We start from the raw sequence: 24,976 nt of genomic DNA, 5'->3' as shown, positions 1-24,976 counted from the left end.
CTCTCATTTCCCATTCTCAGATCATGTTAAAACACATTTTGCATAATTATTCATAGTTGATGACAATACATGAATCAATCCCAAAAATTACCAATTAGTTAATCATTTAGAATTAATTATAATTATTTTTTTTAATAAAGCAGAAAGGGAGATAAAGCCCGTAATTTTCAATTGAATGCCAGTAGTTAGCAGTGCCTTCCCTTACCTAAGCTTTGTTTTTTACAAAGTTATCTTTTTTTCTATATTTTTTTTTTCTCTCTTTTGATTCTCCTGAACAACATTTGTTTTCTTCAAATTTCGCGACTGTTTGTGTCTATCGACAAGTAACATTCTACCTCAGCAGAAAGTATAGTTCATTAGGTTGTCTTATTTTCCAACTGTAGACATCATGGCTATTATTCTTTGTTGTAGTCACATGTACGCATACATGACAAACGATGAACCAGGGATTCTTCCTAAGGCAGCCGCCTCCAGTTTTCATGGAAGCCTGGAAGACAGACAAATCCCGGGGGAATACAATGCTAAATGTTTTTGTTGATGCGCTTACTAGTTGACAGATCAGCGTGAATCTTTATTGTTCTAATGTTGTTATGTCCAACACTATATACTTAAAACTGGACTAATCAATAATAGTAATAATAATCTTTATTGTCCGTATGGAAATTTGTCTTACAATTTGTGCATTACACCAAACAAAAAACATTATAACTATAAGAAACCAAAGTGTACATTCACACCAGACTCACTCATAATTTACATGTGACAAAGTTTATACCAGATTGTTCTTATTTAATGATTTGATTGCCAGGGGAACACTGTTCCTGGACATCCCATACTCATCACGTTTTGCCATTGTATACAGGTCCGGGAGCTCTTTTTGTTTTATTCAGTATTGAAGAGATGACATGGCCAACAATACATAAGACACGAACGTAAGTTCACGGTTTACACAACAACAGTGTTCATGAACTGTCCAAACTAGGCTGTTTATTGTCCTCTGTTGTAGATAAACGAAGATATTTGGAATCTTTCGGATGGGTCTGTCCTTATTTCCAATGGAAGCCCATAGGTTTCAAGATATATATTTTTTGTTGGTCTATTTGAATTACTGTTTTTACCACAAAGTGGGCTAATCAACGCCAAAAACTGTTCATGTGCATCACTCAGTTATAAGTCCCACGCCATTGTTTACAGGCTGAAAGGTCCAAAGGAACTTTATTACTATGATCGCTTCCCCAAATCACTAGTAGAGAAATCTCCATAAGTTGACAGGCCGGTAGCGGTTTCCAGAAGTAACTTTTCGTCAACCCAAGAGTGAGGCCACACTGCATTGTAGTGAACTCATGAGGAACTTAGAGGACTGGATATAATCTAAGATTAATTATGCATTCCAGTATGTCTGGTCTGGCGATAATTTCTTCCCCAATGAAGTCCCCGTGACAACTAATCTCCACCAGTTGACACTTAGAGGTCCTGGAGTTTTGGTAGAATCACCACAGACTCAAATGATAAAATATAATATATGTGAGCAATTTTTTGTTAAAATAGTCCCCAGTCAAAATAAAGCTCCACGAGCCAATCCAGCCTTGATGATAAATCTCACACCAAGGAAATTTAAATAAAAAATAAAATATTTTTTTTTACTTTGTAACGCCTTCATTGGTCAAACCCATACCTTACAAAATTATAATAATACAAAAAAATTACTTTTAATGCAAAGATAAACTAAATAAATATTGAAACCATCAGAAACAGAAAAATGGTGCAAGAATTGACATAATTTTTGAGTACAGACACTTTAACATGTAAAATTATTTACGAAACGAGTAAGCGAGAAAAAAATAGTTTTACGTTGATTTACATAAAAAATGTATCTCTCTGTGATATTTCCATATCGGTGTGCACATTGAAAGTTTTGAGTCATGTTTTTAGTTAAAACTATAACTATTGATAATGTTTTTAGTAAAAACTATTGATATCGTATAATTAGTACATGTTTCGGTTCATATAGAATAGATCGCTGAGTTACTTGTACTCTTTCGGAGTGTCAAAAGATGAAAACCTCGAGAAAAGTAAAAGGAAGTATGTTTCGCGAGATAACAATCGTATCGAACCAAAGTCGGGCATGCGTACACAAGCTGAAACTAATGGCCCGAATCGAATGGAGAGCCTCGCGTTTAATTGCCGCACAACGACACATGATACGCTTCATTTAACAAATAACCAACCAGAGGATTTGGTCAATAGCCCAGTGACCGAGTGCCAAGAGAGATGGAACTTAATCCCTGCACGATTTATGAGAGGGTTTGTTTTTTTTTTGCCGTAAAATGTTTAAAGTGACCTTAGTTTTTCTTCATTCTTTAATTTTTATTTTTTTTTCATTATTCCTCCTTTTAGCTTGCAAATCTGGTCGTCATGGTTTTACGGATGTGGACGGTTATTTGGACAACGGCTGTAACGAATGTATTAGAAATTCGACAGTTTATGTAGATCTTTAGGAAGAAAATCAATACATAATTGCTGACACATGGAAAACTCAGGTTTCAGCGTAAAATTAAATTTAGCTTCTAAAGCTCTTAATGTCAACAATGTTTGTTGTATTATTTTTTTAAACACTGCCTCAGCGGTTATAACCCACTCGACTGAAATGTATCTTTGTATTTATTAAAGAGCTTTAACAAAAATGTTCATGAACTTAGTGAAATAGTTATTGTCATGTTTGACGGGTGAAGGATACAAAGCTCTGAACAATGCAATGCCGTTGTCCTTTAAAACATATTTTCAAATCCTCTGGTGGACGCCTCTTGACTCGTTGCTTCTTCAAGCTCATTTGCGTTTTCTAATTTACTTGCACTATTTGGTATTTGCTTGGTGGGGGGGGGGGGGGTTCCACCGACTATCATTTAACATTTTGTTTGGCCATCTAACATCAATTATGTGACGCACATATTTCTTATTGAATGCTTGGAGCTTGTCCGAGTTATATATACATAATACTACTACTACCCATATCGCTTGACCTATAAAATCGCAAAATGTGTACCACTCTTAGTTATCAGCCACTAGAGACGTTGGTACTTTTCCTGGCGGCCACTTTGAAGGGTTCAAGATTAGGGCATATCCAACCTTTATTCCACACGAATAATACCGTTTGATTCCCAAACTAGAATTATACACTCATTTTTTTTTGGCGAGCTGAAAGGTGGCCGACGTAACGGAGGTGCCCCTCGGAAACGCTTTAAAGACAAGCTTAGACACTAGTCGACCCACGGCGTAGCATACGCCGCTATTTTGCAGGGCCGGCCTTAGGCCACTGCAACCTTTGAGACCGCAATGGGCCCCGCACTTTTATAGGACCCGCGCTAAATGTACACGTTATTTAATTAACTGTTGGTAATTAATTATTTTATTTGGTATCTCGTACAAAGGGAAGAAATTGTACTTAAGTGAAGTAGTTTGAAGTGGTGGTATAAGCTGAATTAGTTCCCTTTATAGGTAGCCGCTCTAACTTATATTAAACAATATATATATATATATAATCTTCATTAGTCATACGTGGTTAGCGCGTCGGTCTGAGGAGGCGTGAGCCACGAGTTCGAATTCACGTAGTCACCCCCCCCCACCTCTTTTTTTTTCCCAACTGGTCCAGATACCTGATGGGGTTATAATTTATTGAGAAAGTCCAAGGAATGACATAGCAATAAAAGAAAAATAGGTAAGAGCATTTCTAATTAAACAGATTTATTTTTGTTGGTCTACAGATTTAATTACATGACTGATCCAAACTAATTGATACAATTACACTTCGTATAAGCTTTGTTTTTTTTTTTTTGCTTTTTAAAGTATTTTTTTTTTGTTGGCGTTGACTTTATCTAGACATGTATGCATACAATGCTAGAAGTCCCAAAGTTGGATTGAGTCATTCCCAGAATCCAATATTACAAATGTTCTACACATTTTGTTTATAACATTCAAAGCTTATTTCCTTTTGGCCTCTCTTCCCTACGGCTTTGGCTTAAGCGATAAACACATAACAGCGGAGCCCTTACCAAGAGAAATTTGATTCTTTGAAGTCATAAGCCCTTTACTTAACTCCGTAAGAATATTCAATAAACATTTGTCAATTTTTTTTATTTGCTTTCAGAGAGAGAAATCGATTTCCCTTCCAAAAGTGGACCATTTTATTATTATTTTCTCTTACAGGAAACCAGCAGACGATCATCTCATTGATTTACCAGACCATGATTTAAGGACAAGTCAGTTTTTTTTATCAGTAAAACTATTCACTTTTTTCCCCATTGGCTGGGATGACGATCACGTGATGGACTTTTTCCACCAATCAAAGCCTGTTAATGGATGAAAAGGCGCGAAGATCCTCGAGCTTACTAAGCGAGGTCACGTGATTGCTATTGACGTTGTGATCTGAACTTTCTAGACACGAGACAGTCTCCCGGGAAGGAGATTGATTCTTTTGATAGAGATCAACCGAGTGGTCAATGCATTGACCATTTTCTCTATCGTTAGATCTCTCTTTCGACTTTGAAATAAAAAAAAAATATCGTTCTCTTTTCACAAACATTATATGTTATTATACTCAGAGACCCCAGAGTTTCCTCTTTTTTTTCAACTCCTATTCAATGTCCAATCAGCAAGCAGTTGTCGCCATCATCAAAGAGGACCACGTTTTATCTGATCCTACTCTGGCGCAGTCAAGTGGGTAAGGCGAGATGTGAGTATAATGACTATACCGCAGGGCGAGATCAGAGGGTCCCAGAGTGTCTCCGACCGCAGAAAAGTTACGTTCTCCAATGAGAGCTCCGTCGTGAGTCAACTGGAGCCCACCTCTAAAGCCAACTCCTGTAGGGGGGAGAACCACCTCAGTGCCAACTGCCTAGCCAGCGGTGACTCGATTTGCGATAGCAGAAGCGAAGAGCCGCTCTCCATTTCCGGCTTTCAGGGCGCCCGCTACACCACAGGAAAAAGCAACGCGAACGACAACTCATTGGAAACGGAATACGTGGAAGCAAAAGTCACAGTCGTCGCCCCAACCGAAACTAAAAGGTCTCCATTACCACTGTTAAGATTTTTGAGATCGAGCGAAACCTCGTCTTCCAACAGGTCTAGAAAGCTTTCTCTGAACCTGCCAAAGTCTCTTCAAAACCACATTTCAATCTCCCAAGCCTCTGACAAACTGAGGCGACACTCCCAGCCTCAGAAGGCCTCTTACCAAAGAGTCCCCCAGGACGACTTGTCTCCGCCTCCTCCAGACCAGCAACACATCTTCACCTTGCAGCAAAAAGAGACGTCCGAGAGTGAAGAGCTTGATGCGGACAGCGGCTACGGGCAGCGCCTCTCCACCCACAGCGCCCAGGTTCACGCCACTTTCAACGACAGAGATCTGGAGCGCAGCATTGTGACTTCTTCTCGGGGCTCTTCTGGATCTAAGAAGGTTTTCTTTGGGAAAATTCGCCACCAGAGCCCGTCCAAAGCTTCCTCCTGTAAATCTCTGGACGATCTCTCCCTTGTTCACCACCACCACCACGGGGAAGCATCGGGAAATCCCAAATCGATTTCAGCACACAACAGCGCCTCGTCTGAAGACTTATCTTCGGCGTCCAGGAGGAAAAGGCTGCTTCCTCAAGGAGAAATTGGCGGAAGCAACCCGCGCCGCCACCCGCCCGAATCTCATACCTCCCCTGGGTCCCCCTCTCACTGCTGCTTGGTGTCAGTATCACGAGTCCCTATGGCTGCAGCTACAAGCCACCTTACACTGGATTCCGAATACCAGGTAACGTCGAGAATTTTGTTTAGAGTAGCAGCAAAATATTGATTCGTAGACTAGTTCTAAGTGTATCACATTTTTATTTTTAAAGATAATTTAGCTTTTTTATTTACCAGCGAAAGCTTTCTAAATCAGTATGATTTATTTATTAAAATTGGAAACTAGATCTTTAATCAAACACAATGGGAAATCAGGATAGAAACACTGGAAATAGCCGACTAGTAATAATGTAGACTGAAAATTTTTACAATTAACAATTAATTTGGAATTAACATTTCAAAAGTGATATTGAACACAATAAATAATTAAAATGTGGGGTATATTAGTTGAAACAGCCGTTAATATAGTTTTATCTATAAGAACTATTAGATTATTAGTTCTATTACTGCTCTACTGTGGCTGAGTAGCCGAATAGCTAGGATCTGAACGAAAGGTCTTGAATTGTAGCTCTATATATGCCTTCTTTTTAAAGTCTAGCTAGATCAAACAGGTTTATGCCATTTGTGGAAGGAAGTAAAGCCGAAAAGTCATTGTACTGACCACATAACACTCTCATCTTCTCGTAGTCAAAGTGACACGCACATTTTCAAGGAAAAACCTTAACTTTCTTTTGCAAATTAAAGGCAGCACGGAAAACTTTCTCCCAGATACCCCCTTCCCACTGGTCGACAAATGAGATTGGGCCATATCACTCTGGGCGTACTATAAGCATGAAAGTAGCGCTATATAAAAACTATAATACATACATAAATTAATCTTGTAGGCCTTTTACTTCCAATTTAAGTAAAGATTTGGGGTATATGAAACGAATTCTTAGAATAGGCTACTGGATCTGCGACTTCATATAGTGAGAGAATTTTAAGTGTAATTTCCTCTTATATCAGCTAAAGATTGATAAAGTCACATTTCTGACCTGGCATATAGATTACAGATATTCTGCTAAATGTTCACAGTCTATTTGGGTCTTGCTACATTTTCTACCCTAGTCCTGCCTTCAGTTTAATCCAATAAAACTCTGTTTCAGACGGTCCGACTAGCCGTGCTCGGCGCCCCAGGGGTGGGCAAGTCCTCCATCGTCCGCCAGTTTGTCATGCAGCAGTTCCTGGAGGAGTACGTCCCGACGGAACAGCGCCAAGTGTTCTGCCCCGCGGTGATCATTAATGAGCATCTCTACGAGGTAATACAATCCTCTATGACACTCCCGTCTCTATCACATTACCCCGCCCTACTGTCTCCTCTCTCTCTCTCTCTCTTTCACACACACACACACACACACTGGCCTCACTCACCCACTTATTCTTCAATCTAAGTGGTTCTCTGAGTTGTACTGAAAGACTATTTGTATCTATCTATCTATTTATCTATCTATCTATCTATCTATCTATCTATCTATCTATCTATTTGTCTGTCTATCTATCTAGCTATCTTATTTTATGTCTCATCTATCTATCTATCTATCTATCTATCTATCTATCTATCTATTTGTCTGTCTATCTATCTAGCTATCTTATCTATTTTATGTTTTATCTATCTATCTATCTATCTATCTATCTATCTGTATATATATATATATCCATCTATCTATCGATGTATCTATCTATCTATCTATCTATCTATGCAGCGACTATTTTAAATAATATGAATTCTTCAAGATATTAGTCAATAATTTTTTTTTAAACATCTTTGAAATTATTTTTATTGAATTTATGATGAATATATGAGTATAGTTCAGAAAATAAAAGGTTGTATTATCCACGCCTGACCCTGTGCTAATGAATGAAATTATATTCTAATTGCTAATTATAGTGTTTGATTTTTTTTTTTAATAAAATGTTTTAAAAATATAATCGATGATCAGAAAAGAAAATTGGCTATTTATTTTCATAACGACGCAATTTCTTTGTTGTTATCGGGTGTGTGCGTCTTTCTGTTGTACCCATGAGAAAAGGTGGGCGGATGTTTTTGGTTGTGTAGGCTTAATAGATCTAGATTTTGATGAAATCACGAGGTGGTCGGTTCGGTTTGTCTTGTTCTGTCGTAATTCTAATTCAAGAGATGAGGACTAGCGAGATGCGTGTGAAAGAGAGACGTGTGTTTTTTTTTTTTTACAAAGCTTATATAAGCTCACTCTGTATGTTAGTCTGGTACAAAATTTGAACCTATTATTTCTCCCACACCCATTCTCGGATCAAGTTAAAACTTTGCACACTTATTCATTAGTATAGACAATACATATCAATTTCAGCATTTGGTATTTTGTCTTGCCATTTTACATTCAGTATTCTTTGCATGTTTTCTGTACACTGTCCACGTTTCTGAGGCATAGAGCAATGTAGGGAGGATGACGGCTCGATAGATCCCTAGCTTTGCATTTGTGGTGATACCACGTCTGTTCCAGACATTTTTAGACAGTCTGCCATAGGATGCACTGGCCTTGGCGATACGCAGGTCGATTTCATTATCAATCTTTCCGTTTCTGGAGAGTGTGCTGCCAAGATATGTGAATCTGTCCATTGCGTTTATATCATGTCCATTTAAATTGATGCTTGGATCCGAGTAGGCTTTCCCTGGAGCAGACAAATATAAGACTTCAGTCTTGTTTGTGTTAATGGTAATGCCAAAGTCTAAGCAAGCTCTTGAGAAGTCACTGACGATGCTCTGCATATCATTTTCAGAGCAGTCATTTAGGGCACAGTCGTCAGCAGATAGCAAGTCCCTGATTACTGCTGAATTTGTTTTTGATTTTGCTTTGAGCTGCCACGGGTTGAATAGGCCACCATCAAATCTGTATGTTATATTTATCCCGATGTTTTCTCTATTTGTGAATGCATCTGTCAGCATAGCAGAGAACATGATACTGAACAGTGTAGGTGTTAGGACACAGCCTTGTTTTACCCCGTTTGATACTTCGAAGGGCTCTAATGGTTCTCCACATTCTTGGACACGAACCTTCATGCCATTATGAAATAGTCTCGCCATGGTTATGAATTTTCGTGGACAGCCATACTTTGACATAATCTTCCAAGAGTCCTTCTCTGCTAACAGTGTCGAATGACTTTGTTAGGTCGACATATATTGAGAAGAGGTCAGCATTTTGTTCTTGGCATTTTTCCTCGAGCTGCCTTGCCGCAAAGATCATGTCAATGGTACCACGCTCTTTTCAAAGAGCGGGTTTGCAAAACATCATACAATTCTGATACAGTCCCATCTGCGATGGGCAGGACATGTCTGCAAAATGTACGACACCGCACCCCTCTTGTATGGCCAACTAAGCGAAGGAAAGCGCTCGCAAGGGGGTCAAAGAAAGCGCTTTAGGGACCCCTCAAAGCTTCTCTGAAGGCGTTCAGCATAGACCCAGCCACCTGGGAGACAGAGGCGCATGACAGAGCATCATGGGCTTAGTTTGTGAAATACTAATCTAGTGGATTCGATTTATTTATATGTCAAACTAAGATAATGTCCCTTTCAAGTTTTTCTCTTTCGCCACGTAAATAAAGGTAGTTTTGCGAAAATGGGTTTACCCGTTAAGCCGATACATCTATATCTATTAAAAACGAAAGAAGCGCGAGATGAATGAAATATAAAGTACAATTAAAACGGGTTTACCCGATTTGTTAAATAAATGGGATTATAAAGTACGTCAGGACTTCCAAAATCGCAGATATAAGGAACCAATTTATGTAAAAATGCTTTTGAAACACAAATTTGAAGGTTAATTTTATTAAAAAATGAAATCATTAGACAATATTTTGTATTTTCATGTGTCAAAGTAAAAAACCAATTATGGAAAGTGTAGTTCTTACATTTAGATCTGTATCTAGATCATTTCAATCTTCTCTCATGTAAACATGGCCTCGATCCATGAAATAGTAATACTTTCATAGAGTTGGGCAACTTTTTTTTTTTGAGGGTCTTAAGTTGTTTTAGGGCTACTATACATACGCTACGGTTCCAGTTATCAGCCAAGGAAAATTTATGTCAAGTTTTATCAATATTGGTCAAACGATTTTGATTTTTTATAAAGATCATACATACGCCTTACTTTCTGCTTTATATAAATTCTTTATTTTTAAATCTATTTTTACGATTTTTAGTTTATTTTTCCAACATAAACTTTCTTTGTAACCTTGTTAGTTATTAATTTATAAAAAAAAAAATTGGCCAACTTTAATATGTTGCAAAGGTTATTATTTCTTTTTTTTTTTAAATAGTCAATATCTAGACCCACAAATATCAAGAACTTATATGTTACAATGTGTTCTATTTAATCGGAATTGAATCCAATTGTCCAAAAGTTCTAATTTGATCCGTGAATGGGGAGCCTTTTTATCAGCCTAACCTGTCAGAAATCTATAGTCATGCACTGGGAGACCGATCGAGATCTAGCAGCCTTATTTTAACAATATTTATGAATTGAAATCAGTTTTGACGTAAACTCTCTGTTGTCTTGTACCGAGTTCCGGATTGTATAGGATACTTAAGTTTGGGGGCGGGGGGGGGGGGGAGAGAGGTCATAAAGGGTACGAACGATGTTAGGTTTCTGGTCAAAAGAGGATGCCTCAGTTTTCAGCTCTGCTCCTGTAATGATTTGGGCACCTTTCCAAAGACCGTCCTCGTGATGCAATGATGGAAGCGTGTGTATGACTGTGTTTTGTTTTGAATATATGCATGTGTATGGCTCGCATATGTGTGTTTTCTTATGAATATATGCGCGTGCATGACTCGCGTAATGTGTGTTTTGCGTATATCAACCGTATTGCTTTGTTTGAGCGCCGCACATTGTCAGCTGTAGTAACGGTCAGGCTAGAGATGATGAAAAATCATCTTAATATCAACAAAATATCAATATGCCTTTTCTTTCTTCTTGTATTTTAATTATAATCATAAACAGCAGGTTTTGTTTTGGAGTTAATTAAAATCGTTAGTTTTTGCTAATATTTTAAAAAGTCTATATTTATCCATCTCTAATCCAGCATCCTTCTAACATTGGCTGAGTTTAAATGTGATTTTTTTTTTTTTTTGAAAGCAGAGAATGGTATCAAATGTTAGCTGCGTTAATAATGCATTAATATATAAAAAAAGAGACATGTCTATTAAGACAGAAGTAAATCAAACAATATTGTTACTGACTTTTATGTCTGTGCTTTTATTACCAAGCTTGTATCTAACTCCATTTGTCTGTCTGGTACAAATTTTTAACACGTTATTTCTCGAGCTCCCCATTCACGGATCAAATTAGAACTTTTGGACAACTACTATTCATTGTTCCAAACAAAATTAGTCAATTTTATTTGATATAAGAAAGGAATATAAATCTTACAGTATTGAGAGATATTGATGTAAATGTGAAGATCTTCCCGTTAGATAAGCTTTCTTTTTTTAATACTGCTTTTCATTGGTCAGGTCCGGATCATCGACTGCCCGTACATCCCCTACTTTCCAGTGAACTCTCTCTACGAGTGGACAGACTTTCGAGGGTATGGTTTGAGAAACGCCACTGCCTACGTCTTGGTGTACGACATTACGTCAGAGGAGAGTTTCGAGGTGGGTGTTGTCATTTCTATGTTTCTTCCTTTTTATTTCTGTGCTGTGACTTGGTTTCTTTGTATCGCAAGGTGGCTGTTTCTTTAGTTCGGTCTGCGTCTTGGCTTTGGTTCCAGTATACTAAGACACTTTGTCCTTCTTTAATGTTGTTGGACTAAAGAAGCTCTATTTATAGCTATGTTCCACCCCCCCCCCCATTTTGTGTTCATTCGTTGTCATATATTTTAGTGTTTAGTCAGCGGTTGTATAATTTACTCATGGCTTATAGGGCGGTGTGCTTTAACGCAATTTTTTTGTTTATTTCGGTTGGCTTCTTTTTTTACTTCACTCTTGTTATTGTGGCGCTATGGCTGAGGGGTTAAGCGCTTGGCTTCCGAATCTTGGGTCCTGGGCTCGAATCTCGTTGATTGAGTTTGTGAATCTCGGGATTTTTGAGTCCACTCAACTGTAACGGATACCTGACTTTAGTTGGGGAAATTAAAGGCGGTTAGTCGTTGTGCTGGACACATGACACTCTGCTCGTTAAGCGTTGGACAAAGAAACAGATGACCTTAACATTATCTGCCCTATAGATCGCAAGGTCTGAAAATGGAACTTTAATATACTTTACTCTTATCATGAAGCCAATTTATAATTTATTCCTTTTTTAATTAGCTATGTTTCATGATTATAATGATTATAATGCTCTAGCAGATACATTTAAATGCCATGATCCAATTCTATTACGATCGTAATTGAAATGGAAAGAATACGACGGACATTAAATGATCATGTATTATAGAAGTCGTCTACTAAGAAAGCGTCTTTGAAAATAATAAAGATTTTAATGATATCATGTTATCGATATCTCAATGGAAATAATTATATGAGGTTAAAAGATGTTGCTATGGTTACAAACAGTTCACACCCAGAACATAAATGTCCAATTTCAGACAGGAAGGATTGCGGGAATAGAGAGTCAGACATCTTGTAGCATTTATTTTTTATTTTATTTTATTTTTTTAGACACCAGAACAAACGCAGAGTAGAGCCGTGAGATTTTTAACAAACGAATATTCACATTTGTTTAGAATAACACCATTAGTAAAGTCACTTCCAGACAGAAAATAAAATTAGCTATTATACATAAAACATGAACCATAATTTACACATAGAAAAACAAAACCTAATGAAATACTCAAAAAGACACAACGATAGAGGCACACCTCTTATTCCTTAATTCTCTAATCGATTGCTCTTTTTTTTTTCCTTCTTTTTCTAATGGGGGTGTATTCTATTTAAAAAAAAGTATTTTGAGAATCCCATAATAGTTGAATATAAGCGAACGAAATTATTATTGTTAAATTGTATGTGACACAGAAATTTTCTAGGAAGCAAACTTAGAAAACTGTTGAAATATTTAAGGCGAGGTGAAAAATGATCTAATTTAGCAGCATCGTGAGACTTTGGTAGCAGTCTTCATTTCTCACTCCCCATAACATTTGGCAATACATGATTCTTGTTCACTCTTTCAGTACATCAAAAGTCTGAGACTTCAGATCCTCGAGTCCAGAAACTGTCACGATGTCCCAATATTTGTAGTTGGCAACAAACACGATCTAGCAGACGAGCGAGGCGTTCCACGCCGGGAGGTCAGAGAGGTGAGTTGCTTGACCTAAATAAAATACTTTTATTTTGGTTCAATATTTTTTTTCTTACATCACATATAGATCTAGAAAGAAAAGGAAAGTGTCTCTGTGCGTGCGCGCTTGCGCACACTGGTGTGGATTTGGGGGGGGGGGGCATATATGCATTTTTTGTTATAACATATTTAAAGGGAAAAAAAGAAAAAAAACAAACAAGCCCCTACTGAGGATCGAACTCAGGACCCCTAGTTTACAAGACTAGTGCTCTAACCACTGAGCTATAGAGGCTGTTACTCTTCGCATCCGTGATCCCGCTTAAAACGAGCATATCAGCTTTCACACATGGGTCTACGTATAAGTGTTTGGTATTGATCTGTTTACAGTTATAAACCAAATGCTACTTACAGATACTAGTTTGGCTTGAATATATCAAGGTTATAGAAAATATAGGGCTTACATTGTTGTCTCTACATCTAGATCCTGGTACTGAGATAACCAAAGCGTTAGGTGTGAATTTCAATTTAAATTACACTCTTATGTAGGCCTACGTTAAAAGAAAAAAAAACGGATCATATTTAATTTTAGTTGAACAATAATGTTCTCTTTCACAAGACGGAAACCAAAACGTAGCAATAAGCTCCGGGCGATGGGGAAATGTTTTTTAAAAAGTTGTCAATATATAAGCGCTCTTGGTTTTTTGTGTTTTTTTTTTTGTTTTTTTTTTTTTTGTTGTTTTTTTTTAATCTAAACTTGACAGACAGACAGACAGAGAAACAGGTCAGAAAATAAAACGTCATATTTAGATTTAGTTGAACTTGGACTTAGAAGCCTACTTAGATGAACCAGGAAAACCAATGACGAGAGTTACACATTTAGCAACATCACTAAATTTAGAAAGCCTTCAGTATAATATAGATGTAGCAATTAAACATAAAACACTGAACCATAATCTTCAAATTCAAAGACATAATCTAATAAAATACTCAGAAAGACACAAAGATAAAGGCACATTTCTTGTTCCATTTTCTAGGACAAATTTGTACAAATACTCCTTCTTCCCTAGTTCTATTAGAGCATGGAATGGGCTGCCTGAGCCAGCCAGGAAAACCAATGATTTGACAGCATTTAAGTCACTGATTATGACTAGATTGACACAGGAAATGCGTAGGAAGTAATTATCTTCTTTTTTTTTTTTTTGAAATAACGTCTGTAATATATAAGATAAGATCCTCTCCCATTGATCGTCTTATTGGGAGGTATAAGTTGTCTCCAAAGAAATCGTATCCCCGAGTAGATTTACAGCACCTTTATAACTGGTGTTGGCTGATCTTAAGTCTTCCATTAAACTAATTATACGTCATGTTATATTACGACGGACATGTTTTTTGTTTCCTCGTATCTGGCACATCTCTTATTGAATTATTCCTTATGCTAGAACTAAGTCATACAAGTGCTCGCCGCCTTCTTCACTAATGCCATTAGAGAATGGAATAGGCTGCCTGAATCTGCCAGGGTATCCAGCAACTTATTATAGTAGAGCTAAAATTAAGTCATTGATTAACATGACTAGATAGATACATGAAATTATCTTTTTTTTTTTTAAGTAATGTCTGGAATATAAATGATAAGAAGAAATGATCCACAATCTTATCTTATCTTATATATACAGACGTTACTTAAAAAAAAAAAACGATTACGTCCTACCAAAGACTTAAATTCTGCCAAGTCACTGGTATTCCTGGCTGGCTCAGGCAACCATTCCATGCTCTAATAGCACTATCTTATCTTATCTTATATAATACAGACGTTACTTCAAAAAAAGAAGATGATTACGTCCTATGCGTCATGCATTTAGTCATGCATATTAACCAATGACTTAAATTCTGCCAAGTCACTGGTTTTCCTGGCTAGCTCAGGGAAGAAGGAGTATTTGTACAAATTTGTCCTAGCATATGGAAATCTGGTAAGACGTCCGGTCTTGTGCTTGTCCGGCAGGGTATTTCTGTTGGTGACCCGATCTCTGTGTACGACACTTAGCTGAAAAACTAAATGTATATATATATATTCAAAGTGGAAAAGGTAAACTTAAAAATGTGTTTAATTCTGCGAATAAAATGAACATTGAACGGAAGTTTATGGCAATGCAAAGTCAATGCCTTGATATTATGGAATGACTTGAATGTTAAATTTGTGAATCTGTAATATATAATAACATTCCAAAGTAAGTAGGCTGACATTTTTTTTCTTTACTAGAACCAAAGGTTTTGTTTCTAAATTTCATAGTAATATGAATGACGATTATTTTCTATAAGAAGAAATATTAGAAATCATACATATAAATATGTTTAGGTTAAAAAAAATAATTAAAAAAATCGGGGTACGATTACTAGATTCTAAAAGTAAACTAATTAGGATGCTAGATGATTCTATATGATACTATATGATACTATATCATACTATATCTATAATATTCCTCTTTATTCTAATTTGGTATGTCTATATTTATTAGACATGACATTTGATACATTTTAAAAATGTTTTTAATCACGGTAAAATATTTGGTTTCAGTCACCCAAGGTAAAATAAATATGTCAATTCAAATAAATGCGATCTAATCTCTTCCTTAGGCATATAATAAAAATATCAAAATCATATCTAGTGAACGGTCCGTAAAGTGAAATGAATGTCGTCATAGATCCCGCGATTTTTCTTTGGCTTAGGCTTCAGCTCAACTCCTTGGCCCGTGAATCTTTCTGCACTGTGTCTGTCCAGGGCCCAAGGTAAAAGATACATCGTAGATGTCTCAGAGCTAATAAAGTAACGGGCTATAAAAATATCTATGGATACATTAATTAACCTTCTTTCGGCGACAACGTACCTATAGGCTAGGTCTACATTTTAGTCATGGCCGCATTGTCGAAAATAATCATCAATGCATTATGCACTGCGGGCAAAGTCTCGAATGACCGAAACTGACCCACCGGCCGAATTTAGGGCATCACGGGTCTAGATCGAGCTATACTAATTTGAACAGACATTAACTCAAGCACTTGTGTTATACTGGTCACTAAACCAAGCGGTCATAAGCTTTTTAGCCATCAGACACAGATCAATATATAGCCTCTATAGCTCAGTGGTTAGAGCACTAGTCTTGTAAACTAGGGGTCCTGAGTTCGATCCTCAGTAGGGGCTGTCGATTTTTTTTTTAATAAAATATAGCCAAGTATTTTTTATTTTTTGTTTCCTAACCTAGAGAATTAGAGTAAGACACTATTTGATTTCTAGTCAAAGTGTAGGCTACCAGGAACTCTGAATCGCTAAGTAGGCCTATAGAAGACTCTATAATTATAATGATAGGTCTAGGCCTAGGTCTAGGCCTACAGTTTATTTTATTTTAATAACTTTTTGGAATAAAAATAACACTAATACTTATATTAGTAGACTAAGCAGAGTTAGATCTAGATATCTAGATTTTAGATTCTATTTAGATATTTTACATCGATACTACATAGTAATACTAGTGTCTCTAGAATACTCTAGATGAGAGGGAATAGTAGGTCCTACTGGAAACTAGCTAGATCTGGTGTAAAAAATAAACCAGGGCTTTGGGAACAGATAGATCTAGATTTATCTCAAAATTACGGTCTAGATATGTAAATTCTAGATTGCAAATTCATAAGTAATGTTGGACTATTCTCAGTCTCAGTAGAGGTTTGTTTGTTTTTTAGTCAAGCTAGTTAGTATTTTTTGCTATGATTTAGTCTTAGAATTAGATTCTAGTTGGCAAAAAAAAAACTATCGAACTAGACCTAGACTACATCTGGACAGATCTAGAGTTAGAGTCTAAATTTAAATCTATACGGTTACTGAACAGACGGCATTAACAGCTGTTACGTAAACTTATCTAAATCTAGTGAATTTGGAATATAGTTCAGATTGAAATTAGATCTACATTTCGATTCTATATAAATCTGTGTAACAGTGTCAATTCAATGTTCAGGAAGTGGACATGACCTACTTAGCAGTGTCGCTGGCTGCGAGGCAGTAGGAGAGAAAAACAGCAAAGGGGAGAAAATCTTGCTGAAGAAAGATCATGTATATTAATATCAGCGAGTTGTCATGCAGCCTCTATAGCTCAGTGGTTAGAGCACTAGTCTTGTAAACTAGGGGTCCTGAGTTCGATCCTCAGTAGGGGCTTAATTTTTTTTTATTTATTTTTTGTTATTAAATATATTACTGGGATTCAGTTATTTTTCCTTTTATTTTTTACAATGACAATAGATATATATAAGCAACTTTACTAAGTCCTCGTTATTTCTTTCCGATTCAGACAAACCTTTCTGAAGTGACACTTGGGAAATTTTTTTTTTTTTTATGCAGCCTAGCATATTAAATCTGAAATGTGTCTTTAACGTCATGTGTGTCTGATTATTTTATCAAGTTGTGTTTTTGTAAGTTATGGTTCAGTGTTTTTGCGTATTATTGCTACATTATTTTTCTATCTTTTGTCCTGAAGGGTCTCTAAATTAAAGTGATTTTACAAATGGCGTTACTCTTGTCAAATGTGAATATTCGTTAGTTATACGCTCAACGGCTCTATTTTGCGTTTTTTTTTTTATAGCTTCTAAAAGATTTCTAGAGATGATGGATCTCACCAAAAAAAGAGGTCGGATATTGTAATATTAATCTAAGCCTGCGTTTTTTTAAATGAATGTGATCACATACTACACGTAGCCTAATCTATAGCGCTGTATTCTAGTACTATAAGTACTTAATACTGCTAGTCTAGTCTTTAAAATATATTTACTGCTAGTGCAATGCTATTAACATTTCTTGCCAATTTAAAAAAAAAAATCTTAAGCCATTAATGTGTGAGCTCACTGCTTCGTAGTTTGGCGAGGGAGTTTAGGGTACTTCTTCTTCTATCCAGCTTTTTGCTGCTGAGCTGTGAGCTCTTTTGCAGACTGTGCCAAGGAACAAAAGGGTGCTGTTCCCTTCAGTTGTTCAGCACTGCCGTACAGGGTGTTGGTTATGTTGGGCTGTAGTGGTAGTAGGGTCTGCCTAAGGTGGATTAGGGAGGGGCATTCAAGTTTAGGGGACATAATGAGTCACCGTTCTTTATTTGGTTTGTATCCTCTATAGGTTATCATCTTCACCACCTTCACCCTTCAAGTAGTCTGTTGAACTGATGGGGCACCACACATGATTTTCAGCCGTTCCTCACCATTCCACTTTGATCTTTTACCTTGTCTATAATCTGTTTCAATATAGGCCCGTCCATTCTTTCACGTTCTCTTCCCATCGCTTACTCTGTCTACCTGGCACTGTTCCCTGAAGGAAAGTCTTTGCGAGCCCCGAGGACCGTGTGATCAAGTTTTTGTTTGCGTTTTTTTAACAGTTGTCAGCAGGTCATCTTGAGGTCCAATCGCCAGGGTAGAAGTTCTGTTAGTTATTGCACAGAAATAGACGTGTTCACACATTATCGGCTCATATATGTGACTCCCTGTATTTCTTTTAAACTAAATGAAAATGGAAAACTATGAGACCAATTTTCTTTCTTTCAAGTTTTACGAAATATTGATTAAAAATGAAAGTGAGATGGATTTGAACCCCTCTTGTTCCCTTACACCTACTGCCAACAAAATCTGGAGTTCAATTCTATTCGTCTATTCATTAAAAAAAAGCAGCAAGAACAACAAAGAATATGAGATTACATCTGGCGCTATTATATTTTCAGTACCCTTGTTGGACGCGTGTGACGGCCAAAGTCACTTTCCCGTAAACAGATTTGGCCAGGAACTCGCCAGGAGCCCAGGGGAAAGCCTGATTCAAAACCTTTTATTTTAACGTGACATTGATTGCAGATGTCAGCTGAAAGAAGATGTTCATCGATTCTTGGTCTTTTTTTTTTTTTTAACATTTTAGTTTTAATGTATTTCTTCTGCTTTGATGTTTTTTGGTTCATTTCACAATGTCGTGGATCAATGGTGGCAGCTTCCTTCCAATTATCTGACATGCGCAGTGGATGAGCCGTCAACATAATAAAGATTTGTGTACAGTTTTCACAATGGTATTTCTATATGTTGTGAGACGACATGCTAAACCTGAATACTACAGCTAAAAGTGGGAAGAGATGACCCAATCATGACTATTGAAATATACCCTTGTGAAGTTTCTTCAGAGAAAGCTGACCAAGAACTTTATTGAGAGGTCCCACGAAATCACTTCTTCCGAATAGAAACTGTATGGAAAGCCTTATCTGGAAATCACTGCACAGTTCATCTAAAAAAGTCGGACTTGTATCTAAATTCAAATTGTTAATGTTGAAAGTAAAATCCCTTTTAGACCTTGTGATATATAGGGCAGATAATATATAATTGTCTCAATGGCCGACGGTTCAGAAAGGTGTCAGGTGGCCATCACAACGACGACCGACTTTTATTTGCCCAACTAATGTCAGGTACCCATTAGAGTTGGGTGGACTCAGGGGCATCCTAAAAATCCCGAAATTCAAAATCTCTGTCCTCGCCGAGATTCAAACCTGAGGCTCCTCGGCTCGGAAGCCAAGCGCTTTAACCACTCAGTCATCAATCCCTTCACTTATTCATGAGTAAGCAGAAAAATATTATTTTTTTTTCGTAATTCTCATCACCATCAAATTTCATGTGAGTGAGGAGTGAGTGAGAACCCGAAGTTTGATATCGTAAAGTTTGGGCAGTGCTAGTAGGTCACCACACAATGTATCTAGGCAAGTATTCGTCTATTGGTGTATGCAGAAAATGTACACGTTAGACTTTTTTTTTTCACGTGGTGTACGCTGCAATGTCCCACGAGAATTGTAAACAGGAAATTCATTTATACATTAGCTTCTCGAAGCTGTTTCTACATAGAAGAGTTAATGAAGGGAAATAATTCGTTTCCGTTAGGATTGTATTCTTGAACTTTCGGTTTGACAGCCTAATTTAATACGTTACAAAATAATTTTTAAAATATACTTCATCATCATCATTATCAAGCTCAGTTTGAGTGAGGGCTTGAGAGGCTCAAATCCTCTCTCCCAATAGCCCTGGACAGAAACCATGTTTTGCGTAGTGCATAAATGTCACCATGCAGGTCGAAAATTTTTTGTTTCCCAGACCTGTCGAGACGGAGATCAGCAAGTCTGGGTCTTAGGCGACCCCTGGCAAATGGTCAATCGACTTCCAATGGGGTTGCGACCCACAGGTTGAGAACCCCTGCTATAGAGAGTACAAACCAAATAAAGAACGGTGACTCATTATGTCCCCTAAACTTGACACGGTTTCCTCTTCTTCCCCACAGCGGGGGCACCGTGAATCAAAATATAATTAAAACTATTTGGAATATCTTTCATTCTTTTTATCTTTTAAAATAGAAGTTTTGACAGAGAAGAAAAGTTCTTAGTGGAATAGGTTCGTTGGAATTAAAAAAAAAAAACAACTAAAAAATGTCAGCTTATAAAGCAGATTTACCTTTTTTTTTTAAAAAAAAATAATAATTTTTAGCTACATTAATTAGTTCTCTTTAGCTTACCGCTACCTTTTGTCTAGCGTCGGTAGCAACAGCTGTGTTGATAGATTGCGTGACAGTGCACCATTGATCAAGCGACAGCTCGCGCAAACACATGTGTGTAGATAGATGATAGATCAACAGGGGGATTATGTTTATCTCTGTAACCTGTGACACGGTGAGCAGGTCAAGGACACACTCACGAGTAATGAAGCTGGGGTCTAGACATCTATCGCCAACTTCCGCTGGTAATGTTACTCTGATCTGCATTGTCCGGTCTGCCGTACAATCTAGCAGAAGAGACATCCTAAACTAAGCTAAACCAAACAGAATATTGGAGAGGCTGTCGGTTTTTTTTTTTTTTTTTTGTCTTTTATGAAGCTTAAATCAACACAGAGGGCCGGATTTTAGGGAAGGCACGCGGGTCTACAGCCTCGGGGGATTTTACAAGAAAGAGGCCCTCTACAACGTAGGGGAATCCTATGTCCAGATTTCGACGGGTCAGAAATAATTATTTTTTTTTTGCATAATTACTCATTATTATCATGTCTCCCAGTTCATTGTCGCGTGGCTTTTTTTCCATTACTCTTCTTTAGATGTCTGCAACGCTTCAAATATTTATCCATAACTTAACAGTTAGATAGACGTGCAAAAAACAACAACAATTTAACAAACACAAAGTACCCGGTACCATTTGTAGAACTAATAAATTACTCATAAAATGTGCATGGTTAATAACCAGACTGAAGTGCACGCGTCATGAAATCTCATTGTCGTTGGTTGTAACTTCAAAACGAGACTTGGTCTGCTTCTTCTAATGGCGTGATAAAGTAGAGAAGTTGAAAGAGCGACGCTGATTAGTTTGTAGAATAATTAAATTTGATATGCGCAAACTATAATTCTATCACAGGTCTGAAATTAATCATTGCTATTTTCTTATACAATTTTCTTTTTCTCTTTCGTGAAACTCTCTTCTGTTGTCTCGATGACCCCTGTGGATCCGCGGACCACAGTTTTAGAGCACCCGCAGTGTGTTTTATGTGTCACCGTACAAGGAACAACCCGTAGACAAACATGATCCATTTGTTCCTCTTTCAACTTCTTGTCCAGTGTCGTGTAAGACCCGACATTCTGCAAGAATGTGTTCAGTTAGTGACGCCCTCTCTACAAATAATCACTAAACACTGCGGCGCTTTCAGCCTTTTTTTTTTCTGCTTGTGTGTTTACCATCTGCGATTCCGGACACCTCATTGATGCTTGCCCTCCTTATTCCTTTATCTTGTACTTACATGTGATTGCATATTTAATTATTTATGCATACTTATATACCCTCTATGTTTTTAAAGTGATCGATATAGTTTTTGACCCTTTGAATATATGAATTGAATATGTTTGGTTTAACTTCCCATCTTGGAATCTACCACCTTTAGATTTTGCATTTCTGATTTTTTTTTTTTTTAGGAAACGTCAGTATTTGAGTTTATTCAGATTATACTTTCATTTACACTAACACACAAGACAAACAGGTTAACGCATCCACGTTCAGACCATATAATACTGTTGAGCAGTCAAGGTTATTGAGAAGTTGTATATAGTTCATGATCAAATACTATCTTCATTGTAATATACTCGCTGGAGTTTATCAATTATAGAGTCAATAGTCCCAGATATAGGAGCATAAGCGAGTGGTCAAAACAAGATCAGTTTTTCATGTTCTTTACAAAGAGCAAAGATCCACAATTATTCATAGTTGATGGTTGCGTTTAGCAGCTGACAGGTCAGCTTGAATTCCTATTGTTCTGATGTTTTTATGTCCAACACTATATACTTAAAGCTGGGCTAATCAACAATGTTCCTGGACATCACGTTGCGGATAATACATGAGTTCGGCGCCATTGTATACAGGTCCAAAGGAACTTTAGTAGTCTGACCGTTTTTCTTCATCACCATCGGAGAAATACTTAGTGGGCAGAACTACACCGGCTTCCAGATGTTAAACTTGTCATCAAATCAAAGATTAAAGCCAGACAGCATTGCAGTGCTCTAATGAGGAATTTAAATATGTAGATTATGAATACAAGTATGTCTGGCCTGACGATAATATTTCCCCCAATGAAGCCCCCGGGACAACTAATCTTCACCAGTTGACACCGAGAGGTCCTGGAGTTCACCACAGACTGAAAAGATAAAATATAATATCTGTAAGTAATCATTTTTTTTTTATAAATAGTCCAAGATCAAACAAATCTCCACTTGCCTCTCTAACCTTGTTAATAAATCTCACAACAAACACAATTTAAATATACAAATCAATATCATGTATCGCATGTGATTGGAGATCTTTATTTGGGATCTCTGACTGTTTTGGGCTTTTAGATATGAGTTTCAGCCACTACGGAAAGTGCTTTTGTTGCCTTATTTAAACGCGTCTCTTTTTTTGTTCAGGATTAGTTTATATCTTTGTGCATACTTAATGCATATGTAATTCATAAAAACATGCTCATGAAAACCATAAAAAAGTCCTTGCATGTTTCGATGACTACGAAATTCTTATTGGATTTTGAAAAACAAAACTGCATAAAGATAGGAACTGACATCTATACAAGACACACTCAATAGGTGCTCCCCCCTTCTATGCCGCTAAAAATAAAAAAAATACAAACCCTTGTTTGTTGTGCCCTCTCTCTCAATCTGTTAATTAAGAGACTGACTGGTCGAGTAGTATGCTTTTATCACTTTAAAGAGCTGTGTTCAAATCTTCTGATGTCCAGCCTTTAATATGGATAGACGCCATGTTACGATGCCATGTTGATTGTAAATTGAGTCTTTTAAAGACATTATTTAAAAAAAAATATCATGGGATGAGAAAGAATGAAAGCAGTTAACTCTTTTTCTCCTAACTGACGATACCAGCGTTGATTCCACCAGAATGTGGTAAATAATTACGGAGAGAAAGAGTTAAATATTGTTACGTCTTTCAAACGCCACAGTCAACTCCAAGGTCATACAAAGAAGCCAAGTCACGTGGTACTTTACATTTTAGCTACAATGGGTCACGCGTCACACTTGATCGCCCATTGGCACCTGGCCTCGGTCACATGTGTTGGTCAGTCTTGCTCCGCCGCCCCAGCCCGCAACGCCGTTTCATTGACAGATCTAGCATTTGTTTTTAAAAGAACGATTAGTATTGCTATAAACAAAATTATAGATATGTTTGTAAGATCAAATATAGAATCCAGAACCCTTATTAGTACGTACATTGCATTTGTCAACCTGTTTTCCAGATTTTTTGTTTTTTTTTCCTAGACCAGTGGTTCTCAAGCTTTTTCCTTAACGGAACATTTCGCACATTCTGAGTATTTAGCGGAACATTTGGCTTTTTTTTTTAAAAAGTTAAATTTACGTGTCTTGGACTTCGAGTTAATTATTCCTGTAGTTTGTGGAACACCTATTCAGGCCTCGCGGAACACTAGGGTTCCGGGGAACACAGTTTTGGAAACACTGTCATAGAGCTACAGAATATGGTGTTAGTCTTTGCTATCAGGTCATTTCAGTGTTATATTTTCTGGGCATTTACTTAATAGGGCCGAGGAAGAAAAGAATTATGGCGCATTCTTTGGGGGGGCCCCTGCATTTTGCATAATATTTAATTTTTTAATGTAAAAAAGCACTAATTTGGGGGCCTCACAAGTGGGGGCCCGGGGGGATTTTACAATTCCCCCCCCCCCCGTAACTACGCCACTGCTGATTGGTTGTCATAATGTTTCTTGAAATCAATTGTAGTTGTAGATGGCCAATTTGTAGCGGTTGTAGCCGAACATTGCAGGCTTAAGCCTAGACAGCCTCAGACTGATGTACACAAAATGAAGTGCCAAGCCGTCTGCTCCTTGGATGGCAGAAGTGTTCGTCATCACTATCAAAGACAAACTTGAGAATCGATACTACACGTTAAATCTTTTGTTTTCATTAGAAGAATTTAAGAATCGATACTAGATGCCAAATCTTTTGTTTTCATTAAACGAACTTTAGAATCATTTGAAGTATTTGAGAATCGATACTAGTCGCCAAAGCTTGTGTTTTAGTTGACAGATTTGAGAATCGATACTAGACACCTAATATTTTTTCATTAGAGACGAATATAGAATTGAAAGTAGTCGCCGAAGCTTTTGTTTTCATTAGACAAACCTAGAATAGATACTAGACGTAAAATCTTTTGTTTTCATTAGACGATCTTGAAAATCGATACTAGACGCCAAATCTTTTGTTTTCATTAAACGAACTTTAGAATCGGCACTAGACGCTAAATTTTGTTGTTTTCATTAGTCGAACTTGAAAATTGATACTACAATCCTTGATTCCAGTTCGTTTGTTTTTTGTTAGAGGAACTTGAGACTCGATACGAGCCACCAAGACACCAGATTATTTGTTTTCTTTGAGAGAATTCGGCTATCTACACTAGATGCCAGCTCGTGGTCGTCTGACAAACTTGTGAATCGAT

At 37.1% G+C, this 24,976-nt stretch overlaps 1 protein-coding gene and 3 non-coding genes across 5 annotated transcripts in view; 3 read left to right on the top strand and 1 right to left on the bottom strand.

Moving 5' to 3' along the window:
- The window catches only part of LOC106061575 (uncharacterized), a 77,628-nt gene that overhangs the window by 43,527 nt on the left and 9,125 nt on the right, over window positions 1–24,976 (top strand). For both annotated transcript variants that reach the window (XM_056006536.1, XM_056006535.1), the window contains exons 2-5: window positions 4,204–5,788; window positions 6,807–6,959; window positions 11,186–11,326; window positions 12,841–12,966. In XM_056006536.1, coding sequence (XP_055862511.1) covers window positions 4,739–5,788; window positions 6,807–6,959; window positions 11,186–11,326; window positions 12,841–12,966 — 1,470 coding nt within the window. In that variant the 5' untranslated portion in view covers window positions 4,204–4,738. The remainder of the gene's footprint in view (window positions 1–4,203; window positions 5,789–6,806; window positions 6,960–11,185; window positions 11,327–12,840; window positions 12,967–24,976) is intronic.
- Window positions 13,167–13,239, bottom strand: Trnat-ugu (transfer RNA threonine (anticodon UGU)). The gene has a single exon. It is a non-coding gene; the product is annotated as a tRNA-Thr (tRNA).
- On the top strand, window positions 16,071–16,143 carry Trnat-ugu (transfer RNA threonine (anticodon UGU)). Its single transcript has one exon. It is a non-coding gene; the product is annotated as a tRNA-Thr (tRNA).
- Trnat-ugu (transfer RNA threonine (anticodon UGU)) lies at window positions 17,076–17,148 on the top strand. Its single transcript has one exon. It is a non-coding gene; the product is annotated as a tRNA-Thr (tRNA).

Source organism: Biomphalaria glabrata, chromosome 12, assembly GCF_947242115.1.
Source record: "Biomphalaria glabrata chromosome 12, xgBioGlab47.1, whole genome shotgun sequence".
NCBI lineage: Eukaryota > Metazoa > Mollusca > Gastropoda > Planorbidae > Biomphalaria > Biomphalaria glabrata.
Note: the sequence above shows the minus strand (reverse complement) of the source record. Positions and strands in the feature narration are given on the sequence as shown.